Source organism: Rhinatrema bivittatum, chromosome 4 (assembly GCF_901001135.1).
Source record: "Rhinatrema bivittatum chromosome 4, aRhiBiv1.1, whole genome shotgun sequence".
Lineage (NCBI taxonomy): Eukaryota > Metazoa > Chordata > Amphibia > Gymnophiona > Rhinatrematidae > Rhinatrema > Rhinatrema bivittatum.
Genome location: NC_042618.1, coordinates 84,033,838 through 84,051,672, shown reverse-complemented (window position 1 = coordinate 84,051,672; position 17,835 = coordinate 84,033,838). Strand labels below are relative to the sequence as shown.

At 62.1% G+C, this 17,835-nt stretch overlaps 1 protein-coding gene across 1 annotated transcript in view; it reads right to left on the bottom strand.

Annotated features, from left to right (window-relative positions):
• Window positions 1-1,124: 1,124 nt before the first annotated feature.
• The window catches only part of RPS6KL1 (ribosomal protein S6 kinase like 1), a 152,991-nt gene continuing 136,280 nt past the window's right edge, over window positions 1,125-17,835 (bottom strand). The window contains exons 10-12 of the mRNA XM_029598423.1: window positions 8,374-8,456; window positions 3,403-3,498; window positions 1,125-2,408 (exon numbers count right to left, since the gene is read on the bottom strand). Of these exons, the coding sequence (XP_029454283.1) occupies window positions 2,301-2,408; window positions 3,403-3,498; window positions 8,374-8,456 (287 nt within the window). The 3' untranslated portion in view covers window positions 1,125-2,300. The remainder of the gene's footprint in view (window positions 2,409-3,402; window positions 3,499-8,373; window positions 8,457-17,835) is intronic.

The window sequence follows — 17,835 nt, the reverse complement described above, 5'->3', positions numbered from 1 at the left end:
GAGACAGACAAACACTGAGGGTTCCTGGGTGGGGTCTGTCCTTATATGGGCAGCCTCAGAACTCTGGTCTGTCTCCACCTGCTGGAGACAGACAAACACTGAGGGTTCCAGGGTGGGTTCCGTCCTTATATGGGCAGCCTCAGAACTCTGGTCTGTCTCCACCTGCTGGAGACAGACAAATACTGAGGGTTCCAGGGTGGGTTCTGTCCTTATATGGGCAGCCTCAGAACTCTGGTCTGTCTCCACCTGCTGGAGACAGACAAACACTGAGGGTTCCAGGGTGGGTTCTGTCCTTATATGGGCAGCCTCAGAACTCTGGTCTGACTCCACCTGCTGGAGACAGACAAACACTGAGGGTTCCTGGGAGGGTTCTGTCCTTATATGGGCAGCCTCAGAACTCTGGTCTGTCTCCACCTGCTGGAGACAGACAAACACTGAGGGTTCCTGGGTGGGTTCCGTCCTTATATGGGCAGCCTCAGAACTCTGGTCTGACTCCACCTGCTGGAGACAGACAAACACTGAGGGTTCCTGGGTGGGTTCTGTCCTTATATGGGCAGCCTCAGAACTCTGGTCTGACTCCACCTGCTGGAGACAGAAACACTGAGGGTTCCTGGGTGGGTTCTGTCCTTATATGGGCAGCCTCAGAACTCTGGTCTGTCTCCACCTGCTGGAGACAGACAAATACTGAGGGTTCCAGGGTGGGTTCTGTCCTTATATGGGCAGCCTCAGAACTCTGGTCTGACTCCACCTGCTGGAGACAGAAACACTGAGGGTTCCTGGGTGGGTTCTCTCCTTATATGGGCAGCCTCAGAACTCTGGTCTGTCTCCACCTGCTGGAGACAGACAAACACTGAGGGTTCCTGGGTGGGTTCTGTCCTTATATGGGCAGCCTCAGAACTCTGGTCTGTCTCCACCTGCTGGAGACAGACAAATACTGAGGGTTCCAGGGTGGGTTCTGTCCTTATATGGGCAGCCTCAGAACTCTGGTCTGACTCCACCTGCTGGAGACAGAAACACTGAGGGTTCCTGGGTGGGTTCTGTCCTTATATGGGCAGCCTCAGAACTCTGGTCTGTCTCCACCTGCTGGAGACAGACAAACACTGAGGGTTCCTGGGTGGGTTCCGTCCTTATATGGGCAGCCTCAGAACTCTGGTCTGTCTCCACCTGCTGGAACGGGGGCTTTACCCATGGTCTGGACTGCTCCGGGTACGTACAGGGAATTTCTGTTTCTTCTCCACTTCTGAATGTGTATACCTCCAGTGCTGGCTCACCCTCTCTTCCTCTGGACTTTACAGCTCATGGCTGCTGGGGGTATCAGAAGGGAGAGAGCCTCAGCTCTGTGGCACCCACCGGACCTATCAGATGCCAACAGGGCTTCAGCCACATGGACTAATGAGAGCAATAGGGGATGGTGGCATGTCCTCAACCCTGCTGCTGCTGCAGTAGGCCCAAGCCTAGGCTGGATTTCAGTACTCCAGGCCTCTGCTCCCCTCCGGTCTATGTTCTAGGTCATCAGTGCTCCATGTTCAGAGATAGGCTATTGGTGAAGGAAAAGCATTGCTGAGTGGTGATGGGGAAGGAGCAAGGTTAGGGAAGCGCAGAGTGAGAACCTGGGTGCTAATGCTAAAAGGTCACCTCTACCGCTGGCCCTATGCTAGAGAAAACAGAAGAGACTTCAGGGAATAAAGTGGAAAAAGTTCATATCCTCTTACAAAAGCCATACTTTTTCCACTGATGGAGGAGAAATCTGTAGCGAGCGAGGCCTTCGGTACAGGGACAAGAGGAAGCCTGCAGACACTCAAAGTGCATTGGACCAAGGTGAAACCATGACGGCCCCAAGCCCAGGACAGAAGGCTGTGAGCTGCACCATCAGGAGCCCTAAGGGAGACTGTGACCTGCAATCACTGAGCACAGCTCCTCCTTAGCCTGTTCTAGGGTGGCTACTTCTACCAACCAGTAAAAGGCCTCGCGGGCAGTGCTGGAAGGGACACGGCAGGCATGCACGCCCGCTCTGTGGTGCCATGCAGGCAGCAGACAGGGAGAGCCCGGCCCTGCAGCCGGGGATGGAGAGGAAGATGAGGTAGATGGGAGATGAAGTGCGAGAGGATCCTCCAGGCGGGGCAAGGGGGAGAAAGAGCAGGAGGCAGCAGGAGGCCTACAATGCTGCATCGCACCCACGGCTCTCTCTCCCCCGTGCATGGATGAAGGTCAGCTGAATTTAGGAGAACTATGAATCCAGCTCCTGCTGAAGCTCCCGCACATGTCACCCCCTCTGAACATGCTTTCTTCCCCCTCTTCTTCTAGAGCAGCTTGTTCCACTGGATGGTGCGGAAAAAGGGGTGAGCTTTGATCTTGCTGATCCCGTCAATGCCAGAGCCCAAGCGTCTGTCAGGGTCAAACTGCAGCAGCTGCAGAGGGAAACACAAGGTGACATGGGGTCCTTATTCTCTAGGAATGTCTGTGCAAGGCCTCGGGAGGAAATGCTTTCCGATGCTAACGGTCAGGACGCAAAATGGAGCCATTTCCAGGCGAGCACCTCACAGGAGGAGCCCCTCTAGGAGATGTTAAGCACCGAGAGGGGCCCCAATCTTCCTAGGTGCAGCCTTACAGAAGAGCACGCCTCGCACGAATTTACACCAACCCCTCAATGAGTACAAAGAGCAGCTCTCCCCCTCCTCCATTCTCATGTGGTAAATGTGACAGCATTTCTTATTCTCAAAGTGGGATATCAGGACAATTGCTCCCTCCACCCTTAACGTGACACACCACGCATGCATGCAGGCTCCCTGTCACACTCTGCTCCCTCCACCCTTAACGTGACACACCACGCATGCATGCAGGCTCCCTGTCACACTCTGCTCCCTCCACCCTTAACGTGACACACCATGCATGCATGCAGGCTCCCTCTCACACTCTGCTCCTGCCACCCTTAACGTGACACACCACGTATGCATGCAGGCTCCCTGTCACACTCTGCTCCCGCCACCCTTAACGTGACACACCACGTATGCATGCAGGCTCCCTCTCACACTCTGCTCCCTCCACCCTTAACGTGACACACCATGCATGCATGCAGGCTCCCTGTCACACTCTGCTCCCGCCACCCTTAACGTGACACACCACGTATGCATGCAGGCTCCCTGTCACACTCTGCTCCCGCCACCTTAACGTGACACACCACGTATGCATGCAGGCTCCCTGTCACACTCTGCTCCCGCCACCTTAACGTGACACACCACGTATGCATGCAGGCTCCCTGTCACACTCTGCTCCCGCCACCTTAACGTGACACACCACGTATGCATGCAGGCTCCCTGTCACACTCTGCTCCCGCCACCCTTAACGTGACACAACATGCATGCATGCAGGCTCCCTGTCACACTCTGCTCCCTCCCTTCTCACCTCAGAGACAAATGATGCAGCAGCTCTGCTGAGTGTATCTGGAAGCAGAAGTCCTGTGTGTGGATGAATTCCTGATCTGTGGTTCTGGGAAAGGGACTGCAATGAACAGTCAAAAACACAAGGAAATCAAACACAGGGTTAGTGCAGACAGAGAAAACAGTGTGAATAAAAACTCTCACCTCAGCCCGGGGAGGCCTCACCTCGGGTGCAGGGAGACCTCTTCCCCTCAGCCCGGGGAGGCCTCACCTCGGGTGCAGGGAGACCTCTTCCCCTCGGCCCGGGGAGGCCTCACCTCGGGTGCAGGGAGACCTCTTCCCCTCGGCCCGGGGAGGCCTCACCTCGGGTGCAGGGAGACCTCTTCCCCTCGGCCCGGGGAGGCCTCACCTCGGGTGCAGGGAGACCTCTTCCCCTCGGCCCGGGGAGGCCTCACCTCGGGTGCAGGGAGACCTCTTCCCCTCGGGCCGGGGCGGCCTCACCTCGGGTGCAGGGAGACCTCTTCCCCTCGGGCCGGGGAGGCGTCACCTCGGGTGCAGGGAGACCTCTTCACCTCTGGTGCAGGGAGACCTCTTCCCCTCGGGCCGGGGAGGCCTCACCTCGGGTGCAGGGAGACCTCTTCCCCTCGGGCCGGGGAGGCCTCACCTCGGGTGCAGGGAGACCTCTTCCCCTCGGCCGGGGAGGCCTCACCTCGGGTGCAGGGAGACCTCTTCCCCTCGGGCCCGGGGAGGCCTCACCTCGGGTGCAGGGAGACCTCTTCCCCTCGGGCCGGGGAGGCCTCACCTCGGGTGCAGGGAGACCTCTTCCCCTCGGGCCGGGGAGGCCTCACCTCGGGTGCAGGGAGACCTCTTCCCCTCGGGCCGGGGAGGCCTCACCTCGGGTGCAGGGAGACCTCTTCCCCTCGGCCCGGGGAGGCCTCACCTCGGGTGCAGGGAGACCTCTTCCCCTCGGCCCGGGGAGGCCTCACCTCGGGTGCAGGGAGACCTCTTCCCCTCGGCCCGGGGAGGCCTCACCTCGGGTGCAGGGAGACCTCTTCCCCTCGGCCCGGGGAGGCCTCACCTCGGGTGCAGGGAGACCTCTTCCCCTCGGCCCGGGGAGGCCTCACCTCGGGTGCAGGGAGACCTCTTCCCCTCCGCCCGGGGAGGCCTCACCTCGGGTGCAGGGAGACCTCTTCCCCTCCGCCCGGGGAGGCCTCACCTCGGGTGCAGGGAGACCTCTTCCCCTCGGGCCGGGGAGGCCTCACCTCGGGTGCAGGGAGACCTCTTCCCCTCGGGCCGGGGAGGCCTCACCTCGGGTGCAGGGAGACCTCTTCCCCTCGGGCCGGGGAGGCCTCACCTCGGGTGCAGGGAGACCTCTCCCCCCCGGGCCGGGGAGGCCTCACCTCGGGTGCAGGGAGACCTCTTCCCCTCGGGCCGGGGAGGCCTCACCTCGGGTGCAGGGAGACCTCTTCCCCTCAGCCCGGGGCGACCTCACCTCGGGTGCAGGGAGACCTCTTCCCCTCGGCCCGGGGAGGCCTCACCTCGGGTGCAGGGAGACCTCTTCCCCTCGGCCCGGGGAGGCCTCACCTCGGGTGCAGGGAGACCTCTTCCCCTCGGCCCGGGGAGGCCTCACCTCGGGTGCAGGGAGACCTCTTCCCCTCGGCCCGGGGAGGCCTCACCTCGGGTGCAGGGAGACCTCTTCCCCTCGGGCCGGGGAGGCCTCACCTCGGGTGCAGGGAGACCTCTTCCCCTCGGGCCGGGGAGGCCTCACCTCGGGTGCAGGGAGACCTCTTCCCCTCGGCCCGGGGAGGCCTCACCTCGGGTGCAGGGAGACCTCTTCCCCTCGGGCCGGGGAGGCCTCACCTCGGGTGCAGGGAGACCTCTTCCCCTCGGGCCGGGGAGGCCTCACCTCGGGTGCAGGGAGACCTCTTCCCCTCGGGCCGGGGAGGCCTCACCTCGGGTGCAGGGAGCCCTCTTCCCCTCCGCCCGGGGAGGCCTCACCTCGGGTGCAGGGAGACCTCTTCCCCTCGGCCCGGGGAGGCCTCACCTCGGGTGCAGGGAGACCTCTTCCCCTCGGCCCGGGAGGCCTCACCTCGGGTGCAGGGAGACCTCTTCCCCTCGGGCCGGGGAGACCTCACCTCGGGTGCAGGGAGACCTCTTCCCCTCAGGCCGGGGAGGCCTCACCTCGGGTGCAGGGAGACCTCTTCCCCTCAGGCCGGGGAGGCCTCACCTCGGGTGCAGGGAGACCTCTTCCCCTCAGGCCCGGGGAGGCCTCACCTCGGGTGCAGGGAGACCTCTTCCCCTCGGGCCGGGGAGGCCTCACCTCGGGTGCAGGGAGACCTCTTCCCCTCGGGCCGGGGAGGCCTCACCTCGGGTGCAGGGAGACCTCTTCCCCTCGGGCCGGGGAGGCCTCACCTCGGGTGCAGGGAGACCTCTTCCCCTCGGCCCGGGGCGGCCTCACCTCGGGTGCAGGGAGACCTCTTCCCCTCGGGCCGGGGAGACCTCACCTCGGGTGCAGGGAGACCTCTTCCCCTCAGCCCGGGAGCGGCCTCACCTCGGGTGCAGGGAGACCTCTTCCCCTCGGGCCGGGGAGGACCTCACCTCGGGTGCAGGGAGACCTCTTCCCCTCAGCCCGGGGAGGCCTCACCTCGGGTGCAGGGAGACCTCTTCCCCTCCGCCCGGGGAGGCCTCACCTCGGGTGCAGGGAGACCTCTTCCCCTCAGGCCCGGGGAGGCCTCACCTCGGGTGCAGGGAGACCTCTTCCCCTCGGGCCGGGGAGACCTCACCTCGGGTGCAGGGAGACCTCTTCCCCTCGGCCCGGGGAGGCCTCACCTCGGGTGCAGGGAGACCTCTTCCCCTCGGGCCGGGGAGACCTCACCTCGGGTGCAGGGAGACCTCTTCCCCTCAGCCCGGGGAGGCCTCACCTCGGGTGCAGGGAGACCTCTTCCCCTCGGGCCGGGGAGGCCTCACCTCGGGTGCAGGGAGACCTCTTCCCCTCGGGCCGGGGAGGCCTCACCTCGGGTGCAGGGAGACCTCTTCCCCTCGGCCCGGGGAGGCCTCACCTCGGGTGCAGGGAGACCTCTTCCCCTCGGGCCGGGGAGGCCTCACCTCGGGTGCAGGGAGACCTCTTCCCCTCAGCCCGGGGAGGCCTCACCTCGGGTGCAGGGAGACCTCTTCCCCTCGGCCCGGGGAGGCCTCACCTCGGGTGCAGGGAGACCTCTTCCCCTCAGCCCGGGGAGGCCTCACCTCGGGTGCAGGGAGACCTCTTCCCCTCGGGCCGGGGAGGCCTCACCTCGGGTGCAGGGAGACCTCTTCCCCTCAGCCCGGGGAGGCCTCACCTCGGGTGCAGGGAGACCTCTTCCCCTCGGGCCGGGGAGGCCTCACCTCGGGTGCAGGGAGACCTCTTCCCCTCGGGCCGGGGAGGCCTCACCTCGGGTGCAGGGAGACCTCTTCCCCTCGGCCCGGGGAGGCCTCACCTCGGGTGCAGGGAGACCTCTTCCCCTCCGCCCGGGGAGACCTCACCTCGGGTGCAGGGAGACCTCTTCCCCTCCGCCCGGGGAGGCCTCACCTCGGGTGCAGGGAGACCTCTTCCCCTCAGCCCGGGGAGGCCTCACCTCGGGTGCAGGGAGACCTCTTCCCCTCCGCCCGGGGAGACCTCACCTCGGGTGCAGGGAGACCTCTTCCCCTCCGCCCGGCGAGGCCTCACCTCGGGTGCAGGGAGACCTCTTCCCCTCAGCCCGGGGAGGCCTCACCTCGGGTGCAGGGAGACCTCTTCCCCTCCGCCCGGGGAGACCTCACCTCGGGTGCAGGGAGACCTCTTCCCCTCAGCCCGGGGAGACCTCACCTCGGGTGCAGGGAGACCTCTTCCCCTCAGCCCGGGGAGGCCTCACCTCGGGTGCAGGGAGACCTCTTCCCCTCAGCCCGGGGAGGACCTCACCTCGGGTGCAGGGAGACCTCTTCCCCTCAGCCCGGGGAGGACCTCACCTCGGGTGCAGGGAGACCTCTTCCCCTCAGCCCGGGGAGGCCTCACCTCGGGTGCAGGGAGACCTCTTCCCCTCAGCCCGGGGAGGCCTCACCTCGGGTGCAGGGAGACCTCTTCCCCTCGGGCCGGGGAGGCCTCACCTCGGGTGCAGGGAGACCTCTTCCCCTCGGCCCGGGGAGGCCTCACCTCGGGTGCAGGGAGACCTCTTCCCCTCGGCCCGGGGAGGCCTCACCTCGGGTGCAGGGAGACCTCTTCCCCTCAGCCCGGGGAGACCTCACCTCGGGTGCAGGGAGACCTCTTCCCCTCGGCCCGGGGAGGCCTCACCTCGGGTGCAGGGAGACCTCTTCCCCTCCGCCCGGGGAGGCCTCACCTCGGGTGCAGGGAGACCTCTTCCCCTCGGCCCGGGGAGGCCTCACCTCGGGTGCAGGGAGACCTCTTCCCCTCGGGCCGGGGAGGCCTCACACTCGATGGACCATTTGCTCTTTATCAGAAACCAGGAGGGGACAGGGCCACTACGGGGCCTGAGAGTGCTGAGACGTTGCAGCTGCTCCCCTCCCAGGGATCGGGCCTCAGGATCGCCCTCACTGGATAATGAGGTCCATAGCAGCCGGGTCTTCATTGGCTGGTGGGAGGGAGAGGGAATAATTATCTTAACCTTGCTAATTACCCTCTTGAAATGTCCCCTGCGATTACAGACTAGTGGGGGAGGGAGTAATTTGTCTCCCCCTCCACTGTTCAATTTCGTGGGAGACCCTCCCTCCTCAGGCTGCAACCGGTCCATGTAATCTTAGGAAGGTAGTTAGATGGTTCCCGGCGTCCAAACCGTTGGGCAACAAGAGACAGTCCCTGCTCTGAAGAGCTTAGGATATAATCCAGGACAGTTACCTATGGAGAGCAAGGGAGACGTCGCCCATCACAATGAGAGAACTTCACATCAAGGTGGGGGATCCTCGTCCCCCTCAGGCTGGGGCGGGCACACATTTGGCTGTATTGGGGAGGATTATATTCAGGGCTTACCATTCCTGTCAGCAACTCATAGAGCAGTGCACCAAGGCTCCACCAATCACAGGCCTGCGTTACTTTAGACATCCCAAATATCTCTGCAGAGAAGGGGAATAAGAGGCGAGATTAACGCTCATGTGCACAATGAGAGGATCCCTCAGCAAACTTACTCACACGGAAAACCAACCACCTCCAGCCAGGGAGGAGAGAAGAAGCAAAACCACCTCATCTGAGCTGCTGGGGGAGGGAGGGAGGGGGATCAGATCTCCCCTGGGAGTGAGCTGGGGGGGGAGGGAGGGAGGGGGATCAGATCTCCCCTGGGAGTGAGCTGGAGGGGGAGGGAGGGGATCAGATCTCCCCTGGGAGTGAGCTGGAGGGGGAGGGAGGTGATCAGATCTCCCCTGGGAGTGAGCTGGAGGGAGGGGGAGGGAGGGAGGGGATCAGATCTCCCCTGGGAGTGAGCTGGAGGGGAGGGAGGGGATCAGATCTCCCCTGAGAGTGAGCTGGTGGGGGAGGGAGGGAGGGGATCAGATCTCCCCTGAGAGTGAGCTGGTGGGGGGGGGAGGGAGGGGATCAGATCTCCCCTGAGAGTGAGCTGGTGGGGGAGGGAGGGAGGTGATCAGATCTCCCCTGAGAGTGAGCTGGTGGGGGAGGGAGGGAGGGGATCAGATCTCCCCTGAGAGTGAGCTAGTGGGGGAGGGAGGGAGGGGATCAGATCTCCCCTGAGAGCGAGCTGGGGGGGGAGGGAGGGAGGGGATCAGATCTCCCCTGAGAGTGAGCTGGTGGGGGAGGGAGGGAGGGGATCAGATCTCCCCTGGGAGTGAGCTGGTGGGGGAGGGAGGGAGGTGATCAGATCTCCCCTGAGAGTGAGCTGGTGGGGGAGGGAGGGAGGGGATCAGATCTCCCCTGAGAGTGAGCTGGTGGGGGAGGGAGGGAGGGGATCAGATCTCCCCTGAGAGTGAGCTGGTGGGGGAGGGAGGGAGGGGATCAGATCTCCCCTGAGAGTGAGCTGGTGGGGGAGGGAGGGAGGGGATCAGATCTCCCCTGGGAGTGAGCTGGTGGGGGAGGGAGGGAGGGGATCAGATCTCCCCTGGGAGTGAGCTGGTGGGGGAGGGAGGGAGGGAGGGAGGGAGGGGATCAGATCTCCCCTGGGAGTGAGCTGGTGGGGGAGGGAGGGAGGAGATCACATCTCCCCTGGGAGTGAGCTGGTGGGGGAGGGAGGGATCAGATCTCCCCTGGGAGTGAGCTGATGGGGGAGGGAGGGAGGGGATCAGATCTCCCCTGAGAGTGAGCTGGTGGGGAAGGGAGGAGATCAGATCTCCCCTGGGAGTGAGCTGGTGGGGGAGGGAGGGGATCAGATCTCCCCTGGGAGTGAGCTGATGGGGGAGGGAGGGAGGAGATCAGATCTCCCCTGGGAGTGAGCTGGTGGGGGAGGGAGGTGATCAGATCTCCCCTGGGAGTGAGCTGGTGGGGGAGGGAGGGGATCAGATCTCCCCTGGGAGTGAGCTGGTGGGGGAGGGAGGGAGGGGATCAGATCTCCCCTGGGAGTGAGCTGGTGGGGGGGGGGGGGGGAGGGAGGTGATCAGATCTCCCCTGGGAGTGACCTGGTGGGGGAGGGAGGGAGGTGATCAGATCTCCCCTGGGAGTGAGCGGGTGGGGGAGGGAGGTGATCAGATCTCCCCTGGGAGTGAGCTGGTGGGGGAGGGAGGTGATAAGATCTCCCCTGGGAGTGAGCTGGTGGGGGAGGGAGGGAGGGGATCAGATCTCCCCTGGGAGAGAGCTGGTGGGGGAGGGAGGGAGGGGATCAGATCTCCCCTGAGAGTGAGCTGGTGAGGGAGGGAGGGAGGGGATCAGATCTCCCCTGAGAGTGAGCTGGAGGGGGAGGGAGGGAGGGGATCAGATCTCCCCTGGGAGTGAGCTGGGGAGGGAGGGGATCAGATCTCCCCTGAGAGTGAGCTGGTGAGGGAGGGAGGGAGGGAGGGGATCAGATCTCCCCTGGGAGAGAGCTGGTGGGGGAGGGAGGGAGGGGATCAGATCTCCCCTGGGAGTGAGCTGGTGGGGGAGGGAGGGAGGGGATCAGATCTCCCCTGGGAGTGAGCTCGTGGGGGAGGGAGGGAGGTGATCAGATCTCCCCTGGGAGTGAGCTGGTGGGGGAGGGATCAGATCTCCGCTGGGAGTGAGCTGGAGGGGGAGGGAGGGAGGGGATCATATCTCCCCTGGGAGTGAGCTGGAGGGGGAGGGAGGGGATCAGATCTCCCCTGGGAGTGAGCTGGTGGGGGAGGGAGGGGATCAGATCTCCCCTGGGAGTGAGCTGGTGGGGGAGGGAGGGAGGGGGATCAGATCTCCCCTGGGAGTGAGCTGGGGGGGGAGGGAGGGGATCAGATCTGCCCTGGGAGTGAGCTGGTGGGGGAGGGAGGGGATCAGATCTCCCCTGGGAGTGAGCTGGTGGGGGAGGGAGGGAGGGGGATCAGATCTCCCCTGGGAGTGAGCGGGAGGGGGAGGGAGGGGATCAGATCTCCCCTGGGAGTGAGCTGGAGGGGGAGGGAGGGGATCAGATCTCCCCTCGGAGTGAGCTGGGGGGGGAGGGAGGGGATCAGATCTCCCCTGGGAGTGAGCTGGTGGGGGAGGGAGGGGATCAGATCTCCTCTGGTAGTGAGCTGGTGGGGGAGGGAGGGACGGAGGTGATCAGATCTCCCCTGGGAGTGAGCTGGTGGGGGAGGGAGGGAGGGGATCAGATCTCCGCTGGGAGTGAGCTGGAGGGGGAGGGAGGGGATCAGATCTCCGCTTGGGAGTGAGCTGGAGGGGGAGGGAGGGATCAGATCTCCCCTGGGAGTGAGCTGGAGGGGAGGGAGGGAGGGGATCAGATCTCCCGTGGGAGTGAGCTAGGGAGGGAGGGGATCAGATCTCCCCTGGGAGTGAGCTGGTGGGGGAGTGAGGGAGGGGATCAGATCTCCCCTGGGAGTGAGCTGGTGGGGTAGGGAGGGAGGGGATCAGATCTCCGCTGGGAGTGAGCTGGAGGGGGAGGGAGGGGATCAGATCTCCGCTTGGGAGTGAGCTGGAGGGGGAGGGAGGGGATCAGATCTCCCCTGGGAGTGAGCTGGAGGGGAGGGAGGGAGGGGATCAGATCTCCCCTGGGAGTGAGCTGGTGAGGGAGGGAGGGAGGGGATCAGATCTCCCCTGGGAGTGAGCTGGTGAGGGAGGGAAGGAGGGGATCAGATCTCCCCTGGGAGTGAGCTGGTGAGGGAGGGAAGGAGGGGATCAGATCTCCCCTGGGAGTGAGCTGGTGAGGGAGGGAGGGAGGGAGGGGATCAGATCTCCCCTGGGAGTGAGCTGCAGAGGGAGGGAGGGAGGTGATCAGATCTCCCCTGGGAGTGAGCTGGGGGGGAGGTGATCAGATCTCCCCTGGGAGTGAGCTAGGGAGGGAGGGGATCAGATCTCCCCTGGGAGTGAGCTGGTGGGGGAGTGAGGGAGGGGATCAGATCTCCCCTGGGAGTGAGCTGGTGGGGGAGGGAGGGAAGGGATCAGATCTCCGCTGGGAGTGAGCTGGAGGGGGAGGGAGGGGATCAGATCTCCGCTTGGGAGTGAGCTGGAGGGGGGAGGGAGGGATCAGATCTCCCCTGGGAGTGAGCTGGAGGGGAGGGAGGGAGGGGATCAGATCTCCCCTGGGAGTGAGCTAGAGAGGGAGGGAGGGGATCAGATCTCCCCTGGGAGTGAGCTGGTGGGGGAGTGAGGGAGGGGATCAGATCTCCCCTGGGAGTGAGCTGGTGAGGGAGGGAAGGAGGGGATCAGATCTCCCCTGGGAGTGAGCTGGTGGGGGAGGGAGGGAGGGAGGGGATCAGATCTCCCCTGGGAGTGAGATGGTGAGGGAGGGAGGGGATCAGATCTCCCCTGGGAGTGAGCTGGAGGGGGAGGGAGGGAGGGGATCAGATCTCCCCTGGGTGTGAGCTGGTGGGGGAGGGAGGGAGGGGATCAGATCTCCCCTGGGTGTGAGCTGGTGGGGGAGGGAGGGGATCAGATCTCCCCTGGGAGGGAGCTGGAGGGGGAGGGAAGGAGGGGATCAGATCTCCCCTGGGAGTGAGCTGGTGGGTGAGGGAGGGGATCAGATCTGCCCTGGGAGTGAGCTGGTGGGGAGGGAGGGAGGGGATCAGATCTCCCCTGGGAGTGAGCTGGAGGGGGAGGGAGGGGATCAGATCTCCCCTGGGAGTGAGCTGGAGGGGGAGGGAGGGGATCAGATCTCCCCTGGGAGTGAGCTGGAGGGGGAGGGAGGGGATCAGATCTCCCCTGGGAGTGAGCTGGAGGGGGGAGGGAGGGGATCAGATCTCCCCTGGGAGTGAGCTGGTGGGGGAGGGAGGGGATCAGATCTCCCCTGGGAGTGAGCTGGAGGGGGAGGGAGGGAGGGGATCAGATCTCCCCTGGGAGTGAGCTGGTGGGGGAGAGAGGGGATCAGATCTCCCCTGAGAGTGAGCTGGAGGGGGAGGGAGAGAGGGGATCAGATCTCCCCTGGGAGTGAGCTGGAGGGGAGGGAGGGGATCAGATCTCCCCTGGGAGTGAGCTGGAGGGGGAGGGAGGGAGGGGATCAGATCTCCCCTGGGAGTGAGCTGGTGAGGAAGGGAGGGAGGGGATCAGATCTCCCCTGGGAGTGAGCTAGTGGGGGGGAGAGGTGATCAGATCTCCCCTGGGAGTGAGCTGGTGAGGAAGGGAGGGAGGGGATCAGATCTCCCCTGGGAGTGAGCTGGTGGGGGAGGGAGGGGATCAGATCTCCCCTGGGAGTGAGCTGGTGGGGGAGGGAGGGGATCAGATCTTCCCTGGGAGTGAGCTAGTGGGGGGGAGAGGTGATCAGATCTCCCCTGGGAGTGAGCTGGTGAGGAAGGGAGGGAGGGGATCAGATCTCCCCTGGGAGTGAGCTGGTGGGGGGGAGAGGTGATCAGATCTCCCCTGGGAGTGAGCTGGTGAGGAAGGGAGGGAGGGGATCAGATCTCCCCTGGGAGTGAGCTGGAGGGGGAGGGATCAGATCTCCCCTGAGAGTGAGCTGGAGGGGAGGGAGGGAATCAGATCTCCCCTGGGAGTGAGCTAGTGGGGGGGAGAGGTGATCAGATCTCCCCTGGGAGTGAGCTGGAGGGGGAGGGAGGGAGGGAGGGAGGGGATCAGATCTCCCCTGAGAGTGAGCTGGAGGGGAGGGAGGGGATCAGATCTCCCCTGGGAGTGAGCTAGTGGGGGGGAGAGGTGATCAGATCTCCCCTGGGAGTGAGCTGGTGAGGGAGGGAGGGAGGGGATCAGATCTCCCCTGGGAGTGAGCTGGAGGGGGAGGGAGGGAGGGGATCAGATCTCCCCTGGGAGTGAGCTGGAGGGGAGGGAGGGGATCAGATCTCCCCTGGGAGTGAGCTAGTGGGGGGGAGAGGTGATCAGATCTCCCCTGGGAGTGAGCTGGTGAGGAAGGGAGGGAGGGGATCAGATCTCCCCTGGGAGTGAGCTGGAGGGGGAGGGAGGGAGGGAGGGGATCAGATCTCCCCTGAGAGTGAGCTGGAGGGGAGGGAGGGGATCAGATCTCCCCTGGGAGTGAGCTAGTGGGGGGGAGAGGTGATCAGATCTCCCCTGGGAGTGAGCTGGTGAGGGAGGGGATCAGATCTCCCCTGGGAGTGAGCTGGAGGGGGAGGAAGGGAGGGAAGGGATCAGATCTCCCCTGGGAGTGAGCTGGAGGGGGAGGGAGGGAGGGAGGGGATCAGATCTCCCCTGAGAGTGAGCTGGAGGGGAGGGAGGGGATCAGATCTCCCCTGAGAGTGAGCTGGAGGGGAAGGAGGGGATCAGATCTCCCCTGGGAGTGAGCTGGAGGGGAGGGAGGGGATCAGATCTCCCCTGAGAGTGAGCTGGAGGGGAGGGAGGGGATCAGATCTCCCCTGGGAGTGAGCTGGAGGGGGAGGGAGGGAGGGGATCAGAGGAACTTACTCCTCCCTCCGGAACAACTGAAGAATCTTGGGATTGTTCCCCTCGGACACCGGCACATCATCAGCATCGTCCCCGGTAACTGGGTCCCCCTTATCGGGATCAGGAGCCGGAGTCCCTACCATCGCCCCAGAGTCCCTGGGACCCGAACAAATCTGCCCTATTGCCATCCGCGCGAGGGAGCCCCAACAGACACTGAACCCCGGGGGACAAACACCCCCTGGCTCGAACAGGGCCAGCCACCTGACTCGGGATGTTAGGGGATGTAGGGGGAGGGGGCAGCTCTACCTGAAGCCCCAGACCCTCCTGCTGCGCCAAAAATGCGTGGTGAAGCAATAAAACAAATTCCTGGGGGAACCCGCAGGGGGCTGATGCTGCAGGCCTGTCGGTCCCTGACTGTGAAAAAACGTTAGGCACAGCCTCTCCTGTGCTCCCCTGGGCCCAAGGGAACTGGGGAAAGCCGCGGGGGAGGGCGGGGGGAATCCCCCAACCCCTCTAATGCTGGGGAAGCTAAGATGGCCGCCGTCGGAGCCCGAGGGCCCGGTGCGGGAGAAACTTTCCCCGGCAGAAGCAATAGGGGCGGCAGAGGCAGCCCCGAGTCGCTGACGTTTCACGGGTTGGGGAGAAAGAGACGACTCTTCACCGCCCGAAATACATGAAGCAGAAAGAGCCTGCTTAAGCGTGAAGAAACCGCGCCACATGCGAGGCAGGCTCGGCCCGGAACCATCACGTGGTTGGCCCAGAACGCTCCCCTCGACCAAGAAGGCCAAAGAACTCACCACTCAGCTCCAGCTGCTTCCTGCCCTGCTCTGGACTTTGTTTCTTTTTTTTTTTTTAAACTTTACTAAGAGAACAGGAACTTTCCTCTCCTAAGGCTGAGGGGAGCTGTCCAGCTTCAGCTCAGCCTGAAGGAAAAAAAGGAGAGAGAAAATCCTGAAAAGCAGCTGACCAGAGCCCAAAAAGCCTCCTAGGAGGCCTCGTGAAGGGGAAGGATCTGGACCACTAGATTTGCACCCCACAGATCACACTGGAGTGAGGGTACAAAAAGGTCACTGACCTCCAGCTCGTCCACCTCAACCAAACAGGGAGGGGTTGCCGATGGGAACCACACCCCCCTGGGAGAAAGGTTCCTAAGAAAAAATGAGGACAAAAATAAGAAAAAGACAAAAAGGAGAAAAAAGACAGAAACTGCAGGTGTATGCACCAGCCACCATCTGCTGGAGACAGAGAAATGGTGAGGAACTACAGCTGGCACCAGTGCTTATAAAACAGTTTCAGTTTAACTTTCTCTTTTTCCATCTGCTGCCACGGATGCATAAACCCAAGAGTCTGGACTGATCCGGGTACGTACAGGGAACTACTATTACCTAATATACAGAGAGAGAGAGGACACGGGAGCATCATGAGAGGCTGGAGATGTGAAAATGATCTAGCACCACCTCAGACATCACCAGAACCTGTAACTGTCTACTATTGCCTAATGTACAGAGAGAGAGAGAGAGAGAGAGTGTTAGGATTTGTAAGTATATGGGTCCTTTGGCGAGGTGAGAGGTGGTACCACCCAGGGGAGGAGCCCTGCTGAGCCTCACCGTCGGGAGGCGGAGTCTCGGCTGCAGGATGATATACAGCAGAGGTGGAGATGGAGAAAGAGAGGGTGACTCCAGGAGGCGGGCCACGGAGCGACAGCGCAGAAGCTGATGTCAGGCTTAGCTTGGATGACTGGAGTCAGGCAATAGCTGCGGGCCTACCTGAGGAGCGGAGGTGCTGGGAGAAAGTTACAGTCACTGAAGTTACACTGGGTACATAGAGATGGTACACCAGAGGGTTCCTCGATGGGAGATCATGGTAGTGGTCCACAGAGCGAGGTAAACCGGCAAGGGTTCCTCTAACACTATCACAGCGCGGGTCCACAGAGCAGGGTAGACCCAGAAGTGGCTCCTCTAATGAATCACGGCAATGGTCCGAAGAGCGGGGTACACCGGAGAGGTTTCCCACCTAGATATCACAACAGGGTTCCACGCGTGGTACTCACAGCGACTGAAGACCAGTAGTAGTTCTGTAGAAAAACCTCGGGAAACGAAGCAGGCAGGGGTCCGGGTGACAGGCCCTCAGAGGACCGGATAACCAAGAGACGAAGGAGGACCCCCGAGGAGCGGTTACCCGATACTCTCACACCATGGAAGCAGGAACCGGAACAATGCTGAAGTGAGAACAGGTAGATACAGCAAGTGAACTCGTTGCCAAGTCGCCAGCTGCCTGGACTGGCGAGCTTAAATATCGAAGGTGAGTGAGGTCCACTGGCCCCTGAGGTTCCCGCCATGACGTGGTTAAAGCAGGTCGGGAAGCACGTGCGCGCGCCTAGTGAACCCCGAGGGTAAAATGACGGTCGGCAGCGTCCATGCTGCTCATGTAGGCCCGGGAACGGAGGCCGGAAGGCCGGTGGTAGCTGGCAGAGGGTGCGAGGTCGCCCAACGGAGCCAAAGCAGTAAAATGAGAGGTGAGCAGCAGCGGTCGCAGCCATCTGTGGCCACGGAGTGTAACAGAGAGGATGCAGGAGCCTCATGAGAGGCTGGAGATGTGAAAATGATCTAGCACCATCTCAAACATCACCAGAACCTGTAATTGTCTACTATTACCTAATGTACAGAGAGAGAGCGAGGACGTGGGAGCATCATGAGAGGCTGGAGATGTGAAAATGATCTAGCACCATCTCAAACATCACCAGAACCTGTAATTGTCTACTATTACCTAATGTACAGAGAGAGAGCGAGGACGTGGGAGCATCATGAGAGGCTGGAGATGTGAAAATGATCTAGCACCACCTCAGACATCACCAGAACCTGTAATTGTCTACTATTACCTTATGTACAGAGAGAGAGAGAGGACTCAGGAGCATCATGAGAGGCTGGAGATGTAAAAATCATCTAGCACCACCCCAGACATCACCAGAACCTGTAACTGTCTACTATTACCTAATGTACAGAGAGAGAGAGAGGACTCAAAAGCATCATGAGAGGTTGGAAATGTGAAAATGATCTAGCACCACCTCAGACATCGCCAGAACCTGTAACTGTCTACTATTACCTTATGTACAGAGAGAGAGTGACAGAGTGAGAGAGGATGCGGGAGCATCATGAGAGCCTGGAGATGTGAAAATGATCTAGCACCATCTCAAACAACACCAGAACCTGTAATTGTCTACTATTACCTAATGTACAGAGAGAGAGGACGCGGGAGCATCATGATAGGCTGGCGATTGGGATGGGTTCTTACCTGGGGCAGCGTAAAGGTCTTCCAGGGCTCCACTGTAGCACTGCGGTTCCACTTCAGTCCATTGGCCAAAGTAGGTGAGACGGATGTGCCCTGGAAAAGAACATAAGATATGCCATACTGGGTCAGACCATAGGCCCATCAATCCCAGTATCCTGTTTCCAACAGTGGCAAATACAAGTCACACGTACCTGGCAAGTACCCAAACATTAGATAGATCACAAGCTACTAATGCTTATTAATTACCGTCATAGCAGTTTATGGATT